The 18,636-nt window shown below is 39.7% G+C and overlaps 1 protein-coding gene across 1 annotated transcript in view; it reads right to left on the bottom strand.

The window, feature by feature from the left end:
• LOC133659835 (ephrin type-B receptor 5-like) overlaps nucleotides 1–11,043 on the bottom strand; it is a 101,710-nt gene extending 90,667 nt beyond the window's left edge. Inside the window, exon 1 of the mRNA XM_062062621.1 lies at nucleotides 10,981–11,043. Within this exon, the coding sequence (XP_061918605.1) occupies nucleotides 10,981–11,043 (63 nt within the window). The remainder of the gene's footprint in view (nucleotides 1–10,980) is intronic.
• Between the last annotated feature and the right edge of the window lie 7,593 nt (nucleotides 11,044–18,636).

Raw genomic sequence — 18,636 nt, 5'->3', positions numbered from 1 at the left:
TCCGGAACATTTGTATAAATATGATCAATGCATGTATCTATAACAGGGGTCGGCAACCCAAAATGTTGAAAGAGCCATATTGGAGCAAAAATACAAAAACAAATCTGTCTGGAGCCGCAAAAAATTAAAAGCCATATTACATGTGTCATGAGATATAAATGTAATTAAGAGGACTTAAAGGAAACTAAATGACCTCAAATATAGCTACAAATGAGGCATATGCAATATGTACATATAGCTAGCCTAAATAGAATGTTAGCATCGATTAGCTTGCAGTCACGCAGTGACCAAATATGTCTGATTAGCACTCCACACAAGTCAATAACATCAACAAAACTCACCTTTGTGCACTCATGCCCAACGTTAAAAGTGTGGTGGACAAAATGAGATAGAAAAAGTGGCATAAAACACGTCCTAGAAAGTCGGAGAAAGTTATACATGGAAACAAACTATACGGCGAGTTCAAGGACCGCCAAAATTAGTAGGACAAAACGGCGCTCGCCAAATACTCGAATCAGTGAAGCATGTTTAATATAAACAGTGTGATTTATAACAATTAGCGAGGTTTATGTCATGTTTGTCCTCCCACAGAAAACATTCTGAAACAAAAAAATTGATTTTTTTCCCCTCATCTTTTTCCATTCTTCATACATTTTTGAAAAATCTCCAGAGAGCCACTAGGGCGGCGCTAAAGAGCCGCATGCGGCTCTAGAGCCGCGGGTTGCCGACCCCCGATCTATAATAATACCATCACTATTACTACCTATTCTCGTGGGAGGGGCAACAATTTGGGACAGATTGCAAGTATTTAAAATGGATAGTAACTTATTTTTGTTTGTACACCCCTGTCCCAGCCAGTCAACATTCATATCACCCAGTAAATAGATTTCTCTATTCGCATCTGATATCCTGTCTAACATCTCACATTACTCCTTCAGATACAGAGCATCAGCACTAGGAGGCCTATAGAAACAGCATACTATAATTGGTTTCAAATAAGGCAGATAGACCTGCACACAAATAGCTTCAATACGCTCCCTCATCAAATCATCAATGATTCTGAACATAAATAGCCACCCCACCCCCAAACCTGTTCCTATCTTTCCTAAAAATTGAGAACCCCTCAATGGCTACAATTGAATCAGAAAAGGAATCATCAAGGTGGGTCTCAGAAATGGCAAAGATATTAATAAAATTATCTTTGATAATACACTCTACTTCCTGATACTTATTACGCAGGCTGCATACATTCACGTGAGCTAACACCAGGCCCCTATGAAGGCCCAGTTTAGTGCAGGACATAACAGTACTGGAAGTAGTCATGACACAGGCCAAACCAAGATACTAAAAACACCCACAAATGCCCATTCTAAAAAAGCCAGGGGGTAACCTTTGGGTCCCGATACAGCTGTCCATTTATGTACAGCCTATCCACTGTTAGTGCCACTCTCTTGTTCTGGGCTCGGAGTTGGGGGCACGATGGCGAGCGCCTGGTGGCCGGGCCTGGTGGCACAGCCCGAAGAGGCAACGTGAGTCCCCCCCTCCAATGGGCTCACCACTCATGGGAGGGGCCATAGAGGTCGGTTGTGTTGTGAGCTGGGCGGACGCCGAAGGCAGGGCACTTGACGGTCCGATCTTCGGCTACATAAGCTATGTTTTGGGACGTGGAATGTCACCGCCCTAGGGGTGGGAAGGAGCCCGAGCTAGTGCGCGAGGTGGAGAAGTTCCGGCTGGATATAGTCGGACTCACTTCGACGCACAGCAAGGGCTCTGAAACCAGTTCTCTTGAGAGGGGCTGGACTCTCTTCCACACTCCCGTTGCCAGCAGTGAGAGGCGACGGGCTAGGGTAGCAATTCTTGTTGCCCCCCCGGCTCAAAGCCTGCACATTGGAGTTCAACCCAGTGGATGAGAGGGTAGCTTCCCTCCGCCTTCGGGTGGGGGGACGGGTCCTGACTGTTGTTTGTGCTTACGCACCAAAGAGCAGTTCAGAGTACCCACCCTTTTTGGACTCACTCGAGGGAGTACTGAAGAGTGCTCCCCCGGGTGATTCCCTTGTCCTACTGGGGGACTTCAACGCTCATGTTGGCAACGACAGTGAAACCTGGAGAGGCGTGATTGGGAAGAATGGCCGCCCGGATCTGAACCCGAGTGGTGTTTTGTTATTGGACTTTTGTGCTCGTATCAGATTGTCCATAACAAACACCATGTTCAAACATAAGGGTGTCCATATGTGCACTTGGCACCAGGACACCCTAGGCCGCAGTCCCATGATCGACTTTGTAGTCGTGTTATCGGATCTGCGGCCTCATGTTTTGGACACACTGGTGTAGAGAGGGGCGGAGTTTTCTACCGATCACCACCTGGTGGTGAGTTGGCTGCGATGGTGGGGGAGGATGCCGGACAGACCTGGCAGGCCCAAACGCATTGTGAGGGTCTCCTGGGAACGTCTGGCAGAGTCTCCTGTCAGAGAGAGTTTCAATTCCCACCTCCGGAAGAACTTTAAACATGTCACGAGGGAGGTGCTGGACATTGAGTCCCTGTGGACCATGTTCCGCACCTCTATTGTCGAGGCGGCTGATTGGAGTTGTGGTCGCAAGGTAGTTGGTGCCTGTCGTGGTGGTAATCCTAGAACCCGCTGGTGGACACCAGCGGTGAGGGATGCCATAAAGCTGAAGAAAGAGTCCTATTGGGTTCTTTTGGCTCATAGGACTCCGGAGGCAGCGGACAGGTACCGACAGGCCAAGCGATGTGCGGCTTCGGCGGTCGCGCAGGCAAAAACTCGGACATGGGAGGAGTTTGGGGAAGCCATGGAAAACGACTTCTGGACGGCTTCGAGGCGATTCTGGATCACCATCCGCCGCCTCAGGAAGGGAAAGCAGTGCACTGCCAACACCGAGTATGGTGAGGATGGTGTTCTGCTGACCTCGACTGCAGATGTTGTGGATCGATAGAGGGAATACTTCGAAGACCTCCTCATTTCTACCAACACGTCTTCCTATGAGGAAGCAGTGCCTGGGGAATCTGTTGTGGGCTCTCCTATTTCTGGGGCTGAGGTTGCTGAGGTAGTTAAAAAGCTCCTCGGTGGCAAGGCCCCGGGGGTGGATGAGATCCACCTGGAGTTACTAAAGGCTCTGGATGATGTGGGGCTGTCTTGATTGACAAGACTCTGCAGCATTGCGTGGACATCAGGGGCGGTACCTCTGGCTTGGCAGACCGGGGTGGTGGTTCCTCTCTTTAAGAAGGGGAACCGGAGGGTTTGTTCCAACTATCGTGGGATCACACTCCTCAGCCTTCCCGGTAAGGTCTATTCAGATGTACTGGAGAGGAGGCTACGTCGGATAGTCAAACCTTGGACTCAGGAGGAACAGTGTGGTTTTCGTCCTGGTCGTGGAACTGTGAACCAGCTCTACACTGTCGGCAGGGTCCTTGAGGGTGCATGGGAGTTTGCCCAACCAGTCTACATGTGCTTTGTGGACTTGGAGAAGGCATTCGACGTGTCCCTCGGGAAGTCCTGTAGGGAGTGCTTAGAGAGTATGGGTTATCGGACTGTCTGATTGTGGCGGTCCGCTCCCTGTACGATCAGTGTCAGAGCTTGGTCCGCATTGCCGGCAGTAAGTCGAACACGTTTCCAGTGAGGGTTGGACTCCGCCAAGGCTGCCCTTTGTCACCGATTCTGTTCATAACTTTTATGGACAGAATTTCTAGGCGCAGTCAGGGCGCTGAGGGGATCCGATTTGGTGGCTGTAGGATTAGGTCTCTGATTTTTGCAGATGATGGGGTCCTGATGGCTTCATCTGGACAGGATCTTCAGCTCTCACTGGATCGGTTCGCAGCCGAGTGTGAAGCGACTGGGATGAGAATCAGCACCTCCAAGTCCGAGTCCATGGTTCTCGCCCGGAAAAGGGTGGAGTGCCATCTCCCGGTTGGGGAGAAGACCCTTCCCCAAGTGGAGGAGTTCAAGTACCTCGGAGTCTTGTTCACGAGTGAGGGAAGAGTGGAACGTGAGATCGACAGGCGGATCGGTGCGGCGTCTTCAGTAATGCGGACGCTGTATCGATCCGTTGTGGTGAAGAAGGAGCTGAGCCGGAAGGCAAAGCTCTCAATTTACCGGTTGATCTACGCTCCCATCCTCACCTATGGTCATGAGCTTTGGGTTATGACCGAAAGGACAAGATTACGGGTACAAGTGGTCGAAATGAGTTTCCTCCGCCGGGTGGTGGGGCTCTCCCTTAGAGATAGGGTGAGAAGTTCTGCCATCCGGGGGGAGCTCAAAGTAAAGCCGCTGCTCCTCCACATCGAGAGGGGGCAGATGAGGTGGTTCGGGCATCTGGTCAGGATGCCACCCGAACGCCTCCCTTGGGAGGTGTTTAGTGCACGTCCGACCGGTAGGAGGCCACGGGGAAGACCCAGGACACGTTGGGAAGACTATGTCTCCCGGCTGGCCTGGGAACGCCTCGGGATACCCCGGGAGGAGCTGGACGAAGTGGCTGGTGAGAGGAAAGTCTGGGTTTCTCTGCTTAGGCTGCTGCCCCCGCGACCCCACCTCCGATAAGCAGAAGAAGATGGATGGATGGATGGACATTATTGTTGTTTTTTCAACAAATTACCATCTATTGATCTATTTGTGTATTATTTGCATGATCATGGTTAATATTGTGTATGCATGCACAGTTACATACTCATCTTCAAACATAGTTGTTAAAAACTCACAAGAAGACTTTTAAACGTTCCTAATTGAAACTTTTTTGGTACCAAAATGTTTCCCAATAACAACTTTAATATTTTTAGAGCAGAGGCTCTCTACTAGTTTGGATGCTTCATGGGACATTACTTGAGAAAAACATGTAATACGTTACTAGTTACATTCCTAAAAAAACTATTTGAATTACTATCAACATTTATAAAATTAAATAATTATCAAGCAAAGTAATTTGTTACTTTTTTTTAACAAAAGCTTAAAATATCTGAAGGGTGTTGTTGAGAAGTGTTATAATAATAAATTACAAAAGCCAACAACGTTCGAACTGGAAAACGTTGTTATTTTTTGCAAATATTAGCTCATTTGGAATTTGATGTCTGCAACATGTTTCAAAAAAGCTGGCACAAGTGGCAAAAAAGACCGAGAAAGTTGAGGAATGCTCGTCAAAACACTTATTTGGAACATCCCACAGGTGAACAGGCTAATTGGGAACAGGTGGGTGCCATGATTGGGTATAAAAGCAGCTTTCATGAAAAGCAAGGACGGGGCGAGGGTCACCACTTTGTCAACAAATGCCTGAGCAAATTGTTTAAGAGCAACATTTCTCAACCAGCTATTGCAAGGAATTTAGGGATTTCACCACCTACGCTCTGTAATATCATCAAAAGGTTCTGGAGAAATCACTGCACGTAAGCGATGATAATACGGACCATTGGATCCCTCAGGCGGTACTGCATCAAAAAGCGACATCGGTGTGTAAAGGATATCACCACGTGGGCTCAGGAACACTTCAGAAAACCACTGTCGGTAACTGCAGTTGGTCGCTACATCTGTAAGTGCAAGTTAAAACTCTACTATGCAAAGCCAAAGCCATTTATCAACAACACCCAGAAATGCTGGGTTTTGTGTATGTGTTTTAAAGAGCTAGTTTAAACAAAATTAGGTCGAAAAATATTTTTTAAGTGCATGTAAACATACAGTCTGATAATAATAATAATAATGTATGTATTATTAAAGACTAAATAAGCCCCATCTCCATACATATCTCATAACCCGGTATACTCCATTTTCCATATGCTCTAGTTCATGCATTTTGTTTTATGTTTTCCAAACATGTAAAATGTGTCAATTCTTATCCTCCTTAAGTTCATGTTGTCTGCTTTTGTTAAGTGACGACTGTGTAGAAAATGTGTGTGAGCGTAATTAGGAGCAGCAATCACTCACACATGAATGAAGCGGACTGACCTACAATTTGACCCTGGCACAGTCACGCAATCAGCACACACACGCATACACACACGCACGCACGCACACACACGCACGCACACGCACACACACACACACACACACACACACACACACAAAGCGGCTCAAGAAAGAAAGGCAGATCTATGCTTCAATCACAGCGATCTTCCCATGGATGAAGTCACATGACAATAACATGTTGGAGACGTTAAGTCTCTGCTGGTCGTATATATATACATATATATATATATATATATATATATATATATATATATATATATATATATATATATATATATATATATATATATATATATATATATATATATATATATATATATATATATATATATACACATATACAGAATATATATATATATATATATATATATATATATATATATATATATATATACAAAATTGGCTGAAAAAGTTAGCATGCCACTGTTAGTATGTTAACAGTTAGCATGTGCCAAGTACCTAGTTATATAAAAAAAAAAGTGGCTAAAAAAAAGTTAGCACGCTAACGTCTGCATGTTGACAGTTAACATTTGCCAAATACCAGGTTATTAAACTCTGAGGTGTACGGGGGCAAAATCGGCTAAAAACCTTTACATGCTAATGTTAGCATGTTAACAGTTAGCATGTGCCAAATACCAAGTTATATGGCTCGAAGCAAAATTGGCTAAAAAAAAAAAGTTAGCACGCTGACATTAGCATGTTAACAGTTAGCATGTGCCAAATACCAAATAATTTTACTCTAAAGTGTACGGAGGCAAAATTGGCAAAAAAAAAAAAAAAAAAAGTTAGCACGCTAACATTAGCATTTTAACAGTTAGCATGTGCCAAATACTATGTTGTATGACTCTTAGCTGTGCAGAGGCAAAATTGGCTGAAAAAGTTAGCATGCTAATGTTAGCATGTTAACAATTAGCATGTGCCAAATACTAAGTTATATGACTCTGAAGTGTACGGAGGCAAAATTGGCTAAAAAAGTTAGCACGCTAATTTTAGCATGTTAACAGCTAGTATGAGCCAAATACTAAGTTATTTGACTCTTAGCTGTACGGAGGCAAAATTGGCTGAAAAAGTTGGCATGTTAACAGTTAACATTTGCCAAATACCAGGTTATTAAACTCTGAGGCGTACGGGGGCAAAATCGGCTAAAAACCTTTACATGCTAATGTTAGCATGTTAACAGTTAGCATGTGCCAAATACCAAGTTATATGGCTCGAAGCAAGATTGGCTAAAAAAAAAAAGTTAGCACGCTGACATTAGCATGTTAACAGTTAGCATGTGCCAAATACCAAATAATTTTACTCTGAGGTGTACGGAGGCAAAATTGGCAAAAAAAAAAAAAAAAAAAGTTAGCACGCTAACATTAGCATTTTAACAGTTAGCATGTGCCAAATACTATGTTGTATGACTCTTAGCTGTGCAGAGGCAAAATTGGCTGAAAAAGTTAGCATGCTAATGTTAGCATGTTAACAATTAGCATGTGCCAAATACTAAGTTATATGACTCTGAAGTGTACGGAGGCAAAATTGGCTAAAAAAGTTAGCACGCTAATGTTAGCATGTTAACAGTTAGTGTGAGCCAAATATTAAGTTATTTGACTCTTAGCTGTACGGAGGCAAAATTGGCTGAAAAAGTTGGCATGTTAACAGTTAACATTTGCCAAATACCAGGTTATTAAACTCTGAGGTGTACGGGGGCAAAATTGGCTAAAAACCTTTACATGCTAATGTTAGCATGTTAACAGTTAGCATGTGCCAAATACCAAGTTATATGACTCGAAGCAAAATTGACTAAAAAAAAAAGTTAGCACGCGGACATTAGCATGTTAACAGTTAGCATGTGCCAAATACCAAATAATTTTACTCTGAGGTGTACGGAGGCAAAATTGGCAAAAAAAAAAATAAAAAAATATTAGCACGCTAACATTAGCATTTTAACAGTTCGCATGTGCCAAATACTATGTTGTATGACTCTTAGCTGTGCAGAGGTAAAATTGGCTGAAAAAGTTAGCATGCTAATGTTAGCATGTTAACAATTAGCATGTGCCAAATACTAAGTTATATGACTCTGAAGTGTACGGAGGCAAAATTGGCTAAAAAAGTTAGCACGCTAATGTTAGCATGTTAACAGTTAGTATGAGCCAAATACTAAGTTATTTGACTCTTAGCTGTACGGAGGCAAAATTGGCTGAAAAAGTTGGCATGTTAACAGTTAACATTTGCCAAATACTATGTTGTATGACTCTTAGCTGTGCAGAGGCAAAATTGGCTGAAAAAGTTGGCATGTTAACAGTTAACATTTGCCAAATACCAGGTTATTAAACTCTGAGGTGTACGGGGGCAAAATTGGCTAAAAACCTTTACATGCTATTGTTAGCATGTTAACAGTTAGCATGTGCCAAATACCAAGTTATATGGCTCGAAGCAAAATTGATTAAAAAAAAAAAGTTAGCACGCTGACATTAGCATGTTAACAGTTAGCATGTGCCAAATACCAAATAATTTTACTCTGAGGTGTACGGAGGCAAAATCGGCAAAAAAAAAAAAGTTAGCACGCTAACATTAGCATTTTAACAGTTAGCATGTGCCAAATACTATGTTGTATGACTCTTAGCTGTGCAGAGGCAAAATTGGCTGAAAAAGTTGGCATGTTAACAGTTAACATTTGCCAAATACCAGGTTATTAAACTCTGAGGTGTACGGGGGCAAAATTGGCTAAAAACTTTTACATGCTAATGTTAGCATGTTAACAGTTAGCATGTGCCAAATACCAAGTTATATGGCTCGAAGCAAAATTGGCTAAAAAAAAAAAGTTAGCACGCTGACATTAGCATGTTAACAGTTAGCATGGGCCAAATACCAAATAATTTTACTCTAAAGTGTACGGAGGCAAAATTGGCAAAAAAAAAAAAAAAAAAAGTTAGCACGCTAACATTAGCATTTTAACAGTTAGCATGTGCCAAATACTATGTTGTATGACTCTTAGCTGTGCAGAGGCAAAATTGGCTGAAAAAGTTAGCATGCTAATGTTAGCATGTTAACAATTAGCATGTGCCAAATACTAAGTTATATGACTCTGAAGTGTACGGAGGCAAAATTGGCTAAAAAAGTTAGCACGCTAATGTTAGCATGTTAACAGTTAGTATGAGCCAAATACTAAGTTATTTGACTCTTAGCTGTACGGAGGCAAAATTGGCTGAAAAAGTTGGCATGTTAACAGTTAACATTTGCCAAATACTATGTTGTATGACTCTTTGCTGTGCAGAGGCAAAATTGGCTGAAAAAGTTGGCATGTTAACAGTTAACATTTGCCAAATACCAGGTTATTAAACTCTGAGGTGTACGGGGGCAAAATCGGCTAAAAACCTTTACATGCTAATGTTAGCATGTTAACAGTTAGCATGTGCCAAATACCAAGTTATATGACTCGAAGCAAAATTGACTAAAACAAAAAAGTTAGCACGCTGACATTAGCATGTTAACAGTTAGCATGTGCCAAATACCAAATAATTTTACTCTAAAGTGTACGGAGGCAAAATTGGCACAAAAAAAAAAAAAAAAAAGTTAGCACGCTAACATTAGCATTTTAACAGTTAGCATGTGCCAAATACTATGTTGTATGACTCTTAGCTGTGCAGAGGCAAAATTGGCTGAAAAATTTAGCATGCTAATGTTAGCATGTTAACAATTAGCATGTGCCAAATACTAAGTTATATGACTCTGAAGTGTACGGAGGCAAAATTGGCTAAAAAAGTTAGCACGCTAATGTTAGCATGTTAACAGTTAGTATGAGCCAAATACTAAGTTATTTGACTCTTAGCTGTACGGAGGCAAAATTGGCTGAAAAAGTTGGCATGTTAACACTTAACATTTGCCAAATACTATGTTGTATGACTCTTAGCTGTGCAGAGGCAAAATTGGCTGAAAAAGTTGACATGTTAACAGTTAACATTTGCCAAATACCAGGTTATTAAACTCTGAGGTGTACGGGGGCAAAATCGGCTAAAAACCTTTACATGCTAATGTTAGCATGTTAACAGTTAGCATGTGCCAAATACCAAGTTATATGGCTCGAAGCAAAATTGGATAAAAAAAAAAGTTAGCACGCTGACATTAGCATGTTAACAGTTAGCATGTGCCAAATACCAAATCATTTTACTCTAAAGTGTACGGAGGCAAAATTGGCAAAAAAAAAAAAGAAAAAAAGTTAGCACGCTAACATTAGCATTTTAACAGTTAGCATGTGCCAAATACTATGTTGTATGACTCTTAGCTGCGCAGAGGCAAAATTGGCTGAAAAAGTTAGCATGCTAATGTTAGCATGTTAACAATTAGCATGTGCCAAATACTAAGTTATATGACTCTGAAGTGTACGGAGGCAGAATTGGCTAAAAAAGTTAGCACGCTAATGTTAGCATGTTAACAGTTAGTATGAGCCAAATACTAAGTTATTTGACTCTTAGCTGTACGGAGGCAAATTGGCTGAAAAAGTTGGCATGTTAACAGTTAACATTTGCCAAATACTATGTTGTATGACTCTTAGCTGTGCAGAGGCAAAATTGGCTGAAAAAGTTGGCATGTTAACAGTTAACATTTGCCAAATACCAGGTTATTAAACTCTGAGGTGTACGGGGGCAAAATTGGCTAAAAACCTTTACATGCTAATGTTAGCACGTTAACAGTTAGCATGTGCCAAATACCAAGTTATATGACTCGAAGCAAAATTGACTAAAAAAAAAAGTTAGTACGCTGACATTAGCATGTTAACAGTTAGCATGTGCCAAATACCAAATATTTTTACTCTGAGGTGTACGGAGGCAAAATTGGCCAAAAAAAACAAAACGTTAGCACGCTAATGTTAGCATGTTAACAGTTAGTATAAGCCTAACACTATGTTGTATGACTCTTAGATGTACGGAGGCAAAATTGGCTGAAAAAATTGACATGTTAACAGTTAGCAGGTGCCAAGTACCAAGTTATAAGACTCGGATGTAAACGGTTGCAAAATTAGCCTTACCCCCGTGTCCGGGTATGTGATCCAGCCCAGTTCTGAGGTAGATTCTGTCGTGTCCAGCAGCATCACTGTTAGCACACAAACAAAGAGACGGTTTTAAAAGGGTATATTATTATATCAGTATATTATGTAGCACAATGCAGGGTTTCACACACACACACACACACACACACACACACACACACACACACACACACACACAAACACACACACACACACACATTCTTGTACTTCTGACCTTCTGGAGACGTGAGAAAAATGCCTCCCTCTTTAGGACCAGCCTTTCTAGATATATAAAGATGTGTATTTACAACATTAATAATATATACATATTTGTTTTTGTAATCGTTTTTCAATCTTTACTATTTATTTCAAGTTATTACAGCATTTCTCTACATACATATTTATTTATTTATTTATCTTTGCACCTGTCAATGTTTACTTTTGTATGCATGTTAAATCAACAAAAAATCCCGACTTTGGAGCAATGTTCACGGACTCTAGTATTTGTCTCTCTATTAGATGCAATGGTTTTCAGTATTGGGACCATGATTTATGTACTAACTTGTTCACACCTCCTCATATGGAAGATACTTTTCCTTGTTGATGTCTCAAGAAGGCTAGAAATACAAGAACAAACACACACACACACACATTCTTGTACTTCTGACCTGCTTGAGACGTGAGGAAAATGCCTCCCTCTTTAGGACCAGCCTTTCTAGATATATAAAGATGTGTATTTACAACATTAATAATATATAAATACTATGTAAATAAGTTGGAATTTCACGAGAAAAAGGTCACAATTTCACAAGAAAAACTTGGAATTTTACAATTTTACAACAAAATTTTACAATAAAAACTGAACATTTGTGCAATATTATGATAAAAGTTGAAATTTTACTCAATAACAGTCGCAGTTTTACAAGAAAATGTTAAAATGTTGGAGTTGTAATTTCACTCAACAGAAGTCACAATTTTAAGATTTAGAAACTTTCCGGAAATTTACCACGGGAAGTCGAGCTCGGGAAGTTTGGAAATTTCGACACTTTTTTTGATTATTCAAAGTTGGACACCGTCCATCTTATTCTGTAGAATAAGATGAGAAGCTTGTAAAACAGATATAAATAGTCAGGGTTGTAAAGGGATGGAACGTTTCCGGTAAATTTCCGGAAACTTTCCGGAAATTTACCACGGGAAAGTAAGCTCGGGACGTTTGGAAATTGTGACCATTTTTTGATTATTCAAAGTTGGACACCGTCCATCTTATTCTGTAGAATAAGATGAGAAGCTTGTAAAACAGATATGAATAGTCAGGGTTACAAAGGGGTGGAAAGTTTCCGGTAAATTTCCGGAAACTTTCCGGAAATGTATCAAGGGGAGTCAAGCTCGTGAAGTTTGGAAATTGTGACCATTTTTTGATTATTCAAAGTTGGACACCGTCCATCTTATTCTGTAGAATAAGATGAGAAGCTTGTAAAACAAATATTAATTGTCAGGATTGCAAAGGGATGGAAAGTTTCCGGTAAATTTCCGGAAACTTTCCGGAAATGTATCAAGGGGAGTCGAGCTCGTGAAGTTTGGAAATTGTGACCATTTTTTGATTATTCAAAGTTGGACACCGTCCATCTTATTCTGTAGAATAAGATGAGAAGCTTGTAAAACAGCTATAAATAGTCACGGTTGCAAAGTGGTGGAATGTTTCCGGTAAATTTCCGTAAACTTTCCAGAAATTTACCACGGGAAGGTAAGCTCGGGAAGTTTGGAAATATTGATAATTTTTTGATTATTGAAAGTTGGACACCGTCCATCTTATTCTGTAGAATAAGATGAGAAGCTTGTAAAACAGATATAAATAGTTAGGGTTGCAAAGTGGTGGAATGTTTCCGGTAAATTTCCGTAAACTTTCCAGAAATTTACCACGGGAAGGTAAGCTCGGGAAGTTTGGAAATATTGATAATTTTTTGATTATTGAAAGTTGGACACCGTCCATCTTATTCTGTAGAATAAGATGAGAAGCTTGTAAAACAGATATAAATAGTCAGGGTTGTAAAGGGATGGAACGTTTCCGGTAAATTTCCGGAAACTTTCCGGAAATTTACCACGGGAAAGTAAGCTCGGGACGTTTGGAAATTGTGACCATTTTTTGATTATTCAAAGTTGGACACCGTCCATCTTATTCTGTAGAATAAGATGAGAAGCTTGTAAAACAGATATGAATAGTCAGGGTTACAAAGGGGTGGAAAGTTTCCGGTAAATTTCCGGAAACTTTCCGGAAATGTATCAAGGGGAGTCAAGCTCGTGAAGTTTGGAAATTGTGACCATTTTTTGATTATTCAAAGTTGGACACCGTCCATCTTATTCTGTAGAATAAGATGAGAAGCTTGTAAAACAAATATTAATTGTCAGGATTGCAAAGGGATGGAAAGTTTCCGGTAAATTTCCGGAAACTTTCCGGAAATGTATCAAGGGGAGTCGAGCTCGTGAAGTTTGGAAATTGTGACCATTTTTTGATTATTCAAAGTTGGACACCGTCCATCTTATTCTGTAGAATAAGATGAGAAGCTTGTAAAACAGCTATAAATAGTCACGGTTGCAAAGTGGTGGAATGTTTCCGGTAAATTTCCGTAAACTTTCCAGAAATTTACCACGGGAAGGTAAGCTCGGGAAGTTTGGAAATATTGATAATTTTTTGATTATTGAAAGTTGGACACCGTCCATCTTATTCTGTAGAATAAGATGAGAAGCTTGTAAAACAGATATAAATAGTTAGGGTTGCAAAGTGGTGGAATGTTTCCGGTAAATTTCCGTAAACTTTCCAGAAATTTACCACGGGAAGGTAAGCTCGGGAAGTTTGGAAATATTGATAATTTTTTGATTATTGAAAGTTGGACACCGTCCATCTTATTCTGTAGAATAAGATGAGAAGCTTGTAAAACAGATATAAATAGTCAGGATTGCAAAGGGGTGGAAATGTTCCGGTAAATTTCCGGAAACTTTCCGAAAATTTACCACGGGAAGGTAAGCTTGGGAAGTTTGGAAATTGTGACCATTGTTTGATTATTCAAAGTTGGACACCGTCCATCTTATTCTGTAGAATAAGATGAGTAAAACAAATATTAATTGTCAGGATTGCAAAGGGATGGAAAGTTTCCGGTAAATTTCCGGAAACTTTCCGGAAATGTATCAAGGGGAGTCGAGCTCGTGAAGTTTGGAAATTGTGACCATTTTTTGATTATTCAAAGTTGGACACCGTCCATCTTATTCTGTAGAATAAGATGAGAAGCTTGTAAAACAGATATAAATAGTCACGGTTGCAAAGTGGTGGAATGTTTCCGGTAAATTTCCGTAAACTTTCCAGAAATTTACCACGGGAAGGTAAGCTCGGGAAGTTTGGAAATATTGATAATTTTTTGATTATTGAAAGTTGGACACCGTCCATCTTATTCTGTAGAATAAGATGAGAAGCTTGTAAAACAGATATAAATAGTCAGGATTGCAAAGGGGTGGAAAGTTTCCGGTAAATTTCCGGAAACTTTCCGAAAATTTACCACGGGAAGGTAAGCTTGGGAAGCTTGGAAATTGTGACCATTTTTTGATTATTCAAAGTTGGACACCGTCCATCTTATTCTGTAGAATAAGATGAGTAAAACAAATATTAATTATCAGGATTGCAAAGGGATGGAAAGTTTCCGGTAAATTTCCGGAAACTTTCCGGAAATGTATTAAGGGGAGTCGAGCTCATGAAGTTTGGAAATTGTGACCATTTTTTGATTATTCAAAGTTGGACACCGTCCATCTTATTCTGTAGAATAAGATGAGAAGCTTGTAAAACAGATATAAATAGTCACGGTTGCAAAGTGTTGGAATGTTTCCGGTAAATTTCCGTAAACTTTCCAGAAATTTACCACGGGAAGGTAAGCTCGGGAAGTTTGGAAATATTGATAATTTTTTGATTATTGAAAGTTGGACACCGTCCATCTTATTCTGTAGAATAAGATGAGAAGCTTGTAAAACAGATATAAATAGTCAGGATTGCAAAGGGGTGGAAAGTTTCCGGTAAATTTCCGGAAACTTTCCGAAAATTTACCACGGGAAGGTAAGCTTGGGAAGCTTGGAAATTGTGACCATTTTTTGATTATTCAAAGTTGGACACCGTCCATCTTATTCTGTAGAATAAGATGAGTAAAACAAATATTAATTATCAGGATTGCAAAGGGATGGAAAGTTTCCGGTAAATTTCCGGAAACTTTCCGGAAATGTATTAAGGGGAGTCGAGCTCATGAAGTTTGGAAATTGTGACCATTTTTTGATTATTCAAAGTTGGACACCGTCCATCTTATTCTGTAGAATAAGATGAGAAGCTTGTAAAACAGATATAAATAGTCACGGTTGCAAAGTGGTGGAATGTTTCCGGTAAATTTCCGTAAACTTTCCAGAAATGTACCACGGGAAGGTAAGCTCGGGAAGTTTGGAAATATTGATAATTTTTTGATTATTGAAAGTTGGACACCGTCCATCTTATTCTGTAGAATAAGATGAGAAGCTTGTAAAACAGATATAAATAGTCAGGATTGCAAAGGGGTGGAAAGTTTCCGGTAAATTTCCGGAAACTTTCCAAAAATTTACCACGGGAAGGTAAACTTGGGAAGTTTGGAAACTTTGACCATTTTTTGATTATTCAAAGTTGGACACCATCCATTTTATCCTGTAGAATATGATGAGAAGGTTGTAAAACAGATATAAATAGTCAGGATTGCAAAGGGGTGGAAAGTTTCCGGTAAATTTCCGGAAACTTTCCGAAAATTAACCACGGGAAGGTAAGCTTGGGAAGTTTGGATATTGTGACCATTTTTTGATTATTCAAAGTTGGACACCGTCCATCTTATTCTGTAGAATAAGATGAGAAGCTTGTAAAACAAATATTAATTGTCAGGATTGCAAAGGGATAGAAAGTTACCGGTAAATTTCCGGAAACTTTCCGGAAATGTATCAAGGGGAGTCGAGCTCGTGAAGTTTGGAAATTGTGACCATTTTTTGATTATTCAAAATTGGACACCGTCCATCTTATTCTGTAGAATAAGATGAGAAGCTTGTAAAACAAATATTAATTGTCAGGATTGCAAAGGGATGGAAAGTTTCCGGTAAATTTCCGGAAACTTTCCGGAAATGTATCAAGGGGAGTCGAGCTCGTGAAGTTTGGAAATTGTGACCATTTTTTGATTATTCAAAGTTGGACACCGTCCATCTTATTCTGTAGAATAAGATGAGAAGCTTGTAAAACAGCTATAAATAGTCACGGTTGCAAAGTGGTGGAATGTTTCCGGTAAATTTCCGTAAACTTTCCAGAAATTTACCACGGGAAGGTAAGCTCGGGAAGTTTGGAAATATTGATAATCTTTTGATTATGGAAAGTTGGACACCGTCCATCTTATTCTGTAGAATAAGATGAGAAGCTTGTAAAACAGATATAAATAGTCAGGATTGCAAAGGGGTGGAAAGTTTCCGGTAAATTTCCGGAAACTTTCCGAAAATTTACCACGGGAAGGTAAGCTTGGGAAGTTTGTAAATTGTGACCATTTTTTGATTATTCAAAGTTGGACACCGTCCATCTTATTCTGTAGAATAAGATGAGAAGCTTGTAAAACAAATATTAATTGTCAGGATTGCAAAGGGATGGAAAGTTTCCGGTAAATTTCCGGAAACTTTCCGGAAATGTATCAAGGGGAGTCGAGCTCGTGAAGTTTGGAAATTGTGACCATTTTTTGATTATTGAAAGTTGGACACCGTCCATCTTATTCTGTAGAATAAGATGAGAAGCTTGTAAAACAGCTATAAATAGTCACGGTTGCAAAGTGGTGGAATGTTTCCGGTAAATTTCCGTAAACTTTCCAGAAATTTACCACGGGAAGGTAAGCTCGGGAAGTTTGGAAATATTGATAATTTTTTGATTATTGAAAGCTGGACACCGTCCATCTTATTCTGTAGAATAAGATGAGAAGCTTGTAAAACAGATATAAATAGTCAGGATTCCAAAGGGGTGGAAAGTTTCCCGTAAATTTCCGGAAACTTTCGAAAAATTTACCACGGGAAGATAAGCTTGGGAAGTTTGGAAATTTTGACCATTTTTTGATTATTCAAAGTTAGACACCATCCATTTTATCCTGTAGAATATGATGAGAAGCTTGTAAAACAGATATAAATAGTCAGGGTTGCAAAGGGACGGAAAGTTTCCTGTAAATTTCCGGAAACTTTCCGGAATTTTACCACGGGAAGGTAAGCTTGGGAAGTTTGGAAATTGTGACCATTTTTTGATTATTCAAAGTTGGACACCGTCCATCTTATTCTGTAGAATAAGATGAGAAGCTTGTAAAACACTAATGCATTGCCACACACAGATATAAATAGTCAGCTAAACAATTGGAGTAGTCTTTAAAAATATTTGACTGATGGACAAATGAATAGAAATAGGCTAGATGAATAAATGAACCCTCAGTCAGCATGCTAAATCAAACTATAACTTACATACTTTTATGACAACAGAATGGCTAGCAGAACAGAAGGCAGAGTTTTGATTTAGTATTTGCTTGTTGAACTTTACAGATCACGAAAAAGGTCAATTCGGATCGCTAACGTTGTTAGCATAAATGAATGGGGTTTAACATAGAGAAAATTAGCATCACGGCTAACGGAGAAATATTTCCGGTTCATTATGAGACTGCGGTGGTACATAAACCTAGCTAGCTAGAGATATTGGCCCCCAAAATCATTTAACAAGTACAGGAACAGTCTGGAAGTCTGCTGGAGTAGTCTACAGTCATACAGTAACAAGCAATTACACCACTATTCAACTTAAATACCATAGATCAAATATATTTACCCCGGTAATATCGTCAACACTTACCTGACTGGATGAAGTCCTTGGGCTCAAGTACTAGTGTGGCCTGTAGTGTGTAGCATGCTGGGAATTATCCGTGCATGTGATGGAAGAATGCACTGCACATGTGACCGAGGAATGCACAGTGCAGGGTTGAAATTCTACTGAGTTTGCATTAAATCAGGTTGATTTAGCTAATAATCATGCTGCACGATCTAGCATGTTGCATTCAATGTTTATTCCCATTAATTCCCATGGAAAGTTTCCAACTTTGAATATTCCCGGAATGTTGCAACCCAACTGATAACTTTATTTTCCCTCTGATTAAATAACAAAGGCCGAGGTATTTCGGAGTCCCCCACCAACAACTTGTTACACATTTTTTAAGTGTCCGTTGTAACCCTAAACTCAAAAAGCACAGGATTCCGACAACAATTGGAAAAACAAGTACACTATTGATGTTTTACTGATTTTATACCACACAGACCTAAAAGTAAACACTAGATGGCAGTAAAACTACATACTCAGAACTCATTATAAAATAATTGTACTGTCTGCTCAGTCATCAGCAAGTTGCAGACATTCTCCGTGTATGTTTTACGCTTGAAAAATGTCCGTCCATTTTAAACATTCCTTTATCTTAAAGCACATTTAACACCGCATGTTAAGAACACCCGTCATCTGTTGAGAGCGATCTATTTTTGTTGGTCAACTAGAGACGATGGGAGATTATCATCACACATCAACATCTCTAACATGTACATGCCACCTTTTTGGTTAGG

Source organism: Entelurus aequoreus, linkage group LG11 (genome assembly GCF_033978785.1).
Source record: "Entelurus aequoreus isolate RoL-2023_Sb linkage group LG11, RoL_Eaeq_v1.1, whole genome shotgun sequence".
Classification (NCBI taxonomy): Eukaryota; Metazoa; Chordata; class Actinopteri; order Syngnathiformes; family Syngnathidae; genus Entelurus; species Entelurus aequoreus.
This window is presented reverse-complemented; position numbering and strand designations above follow the sequence as displayed.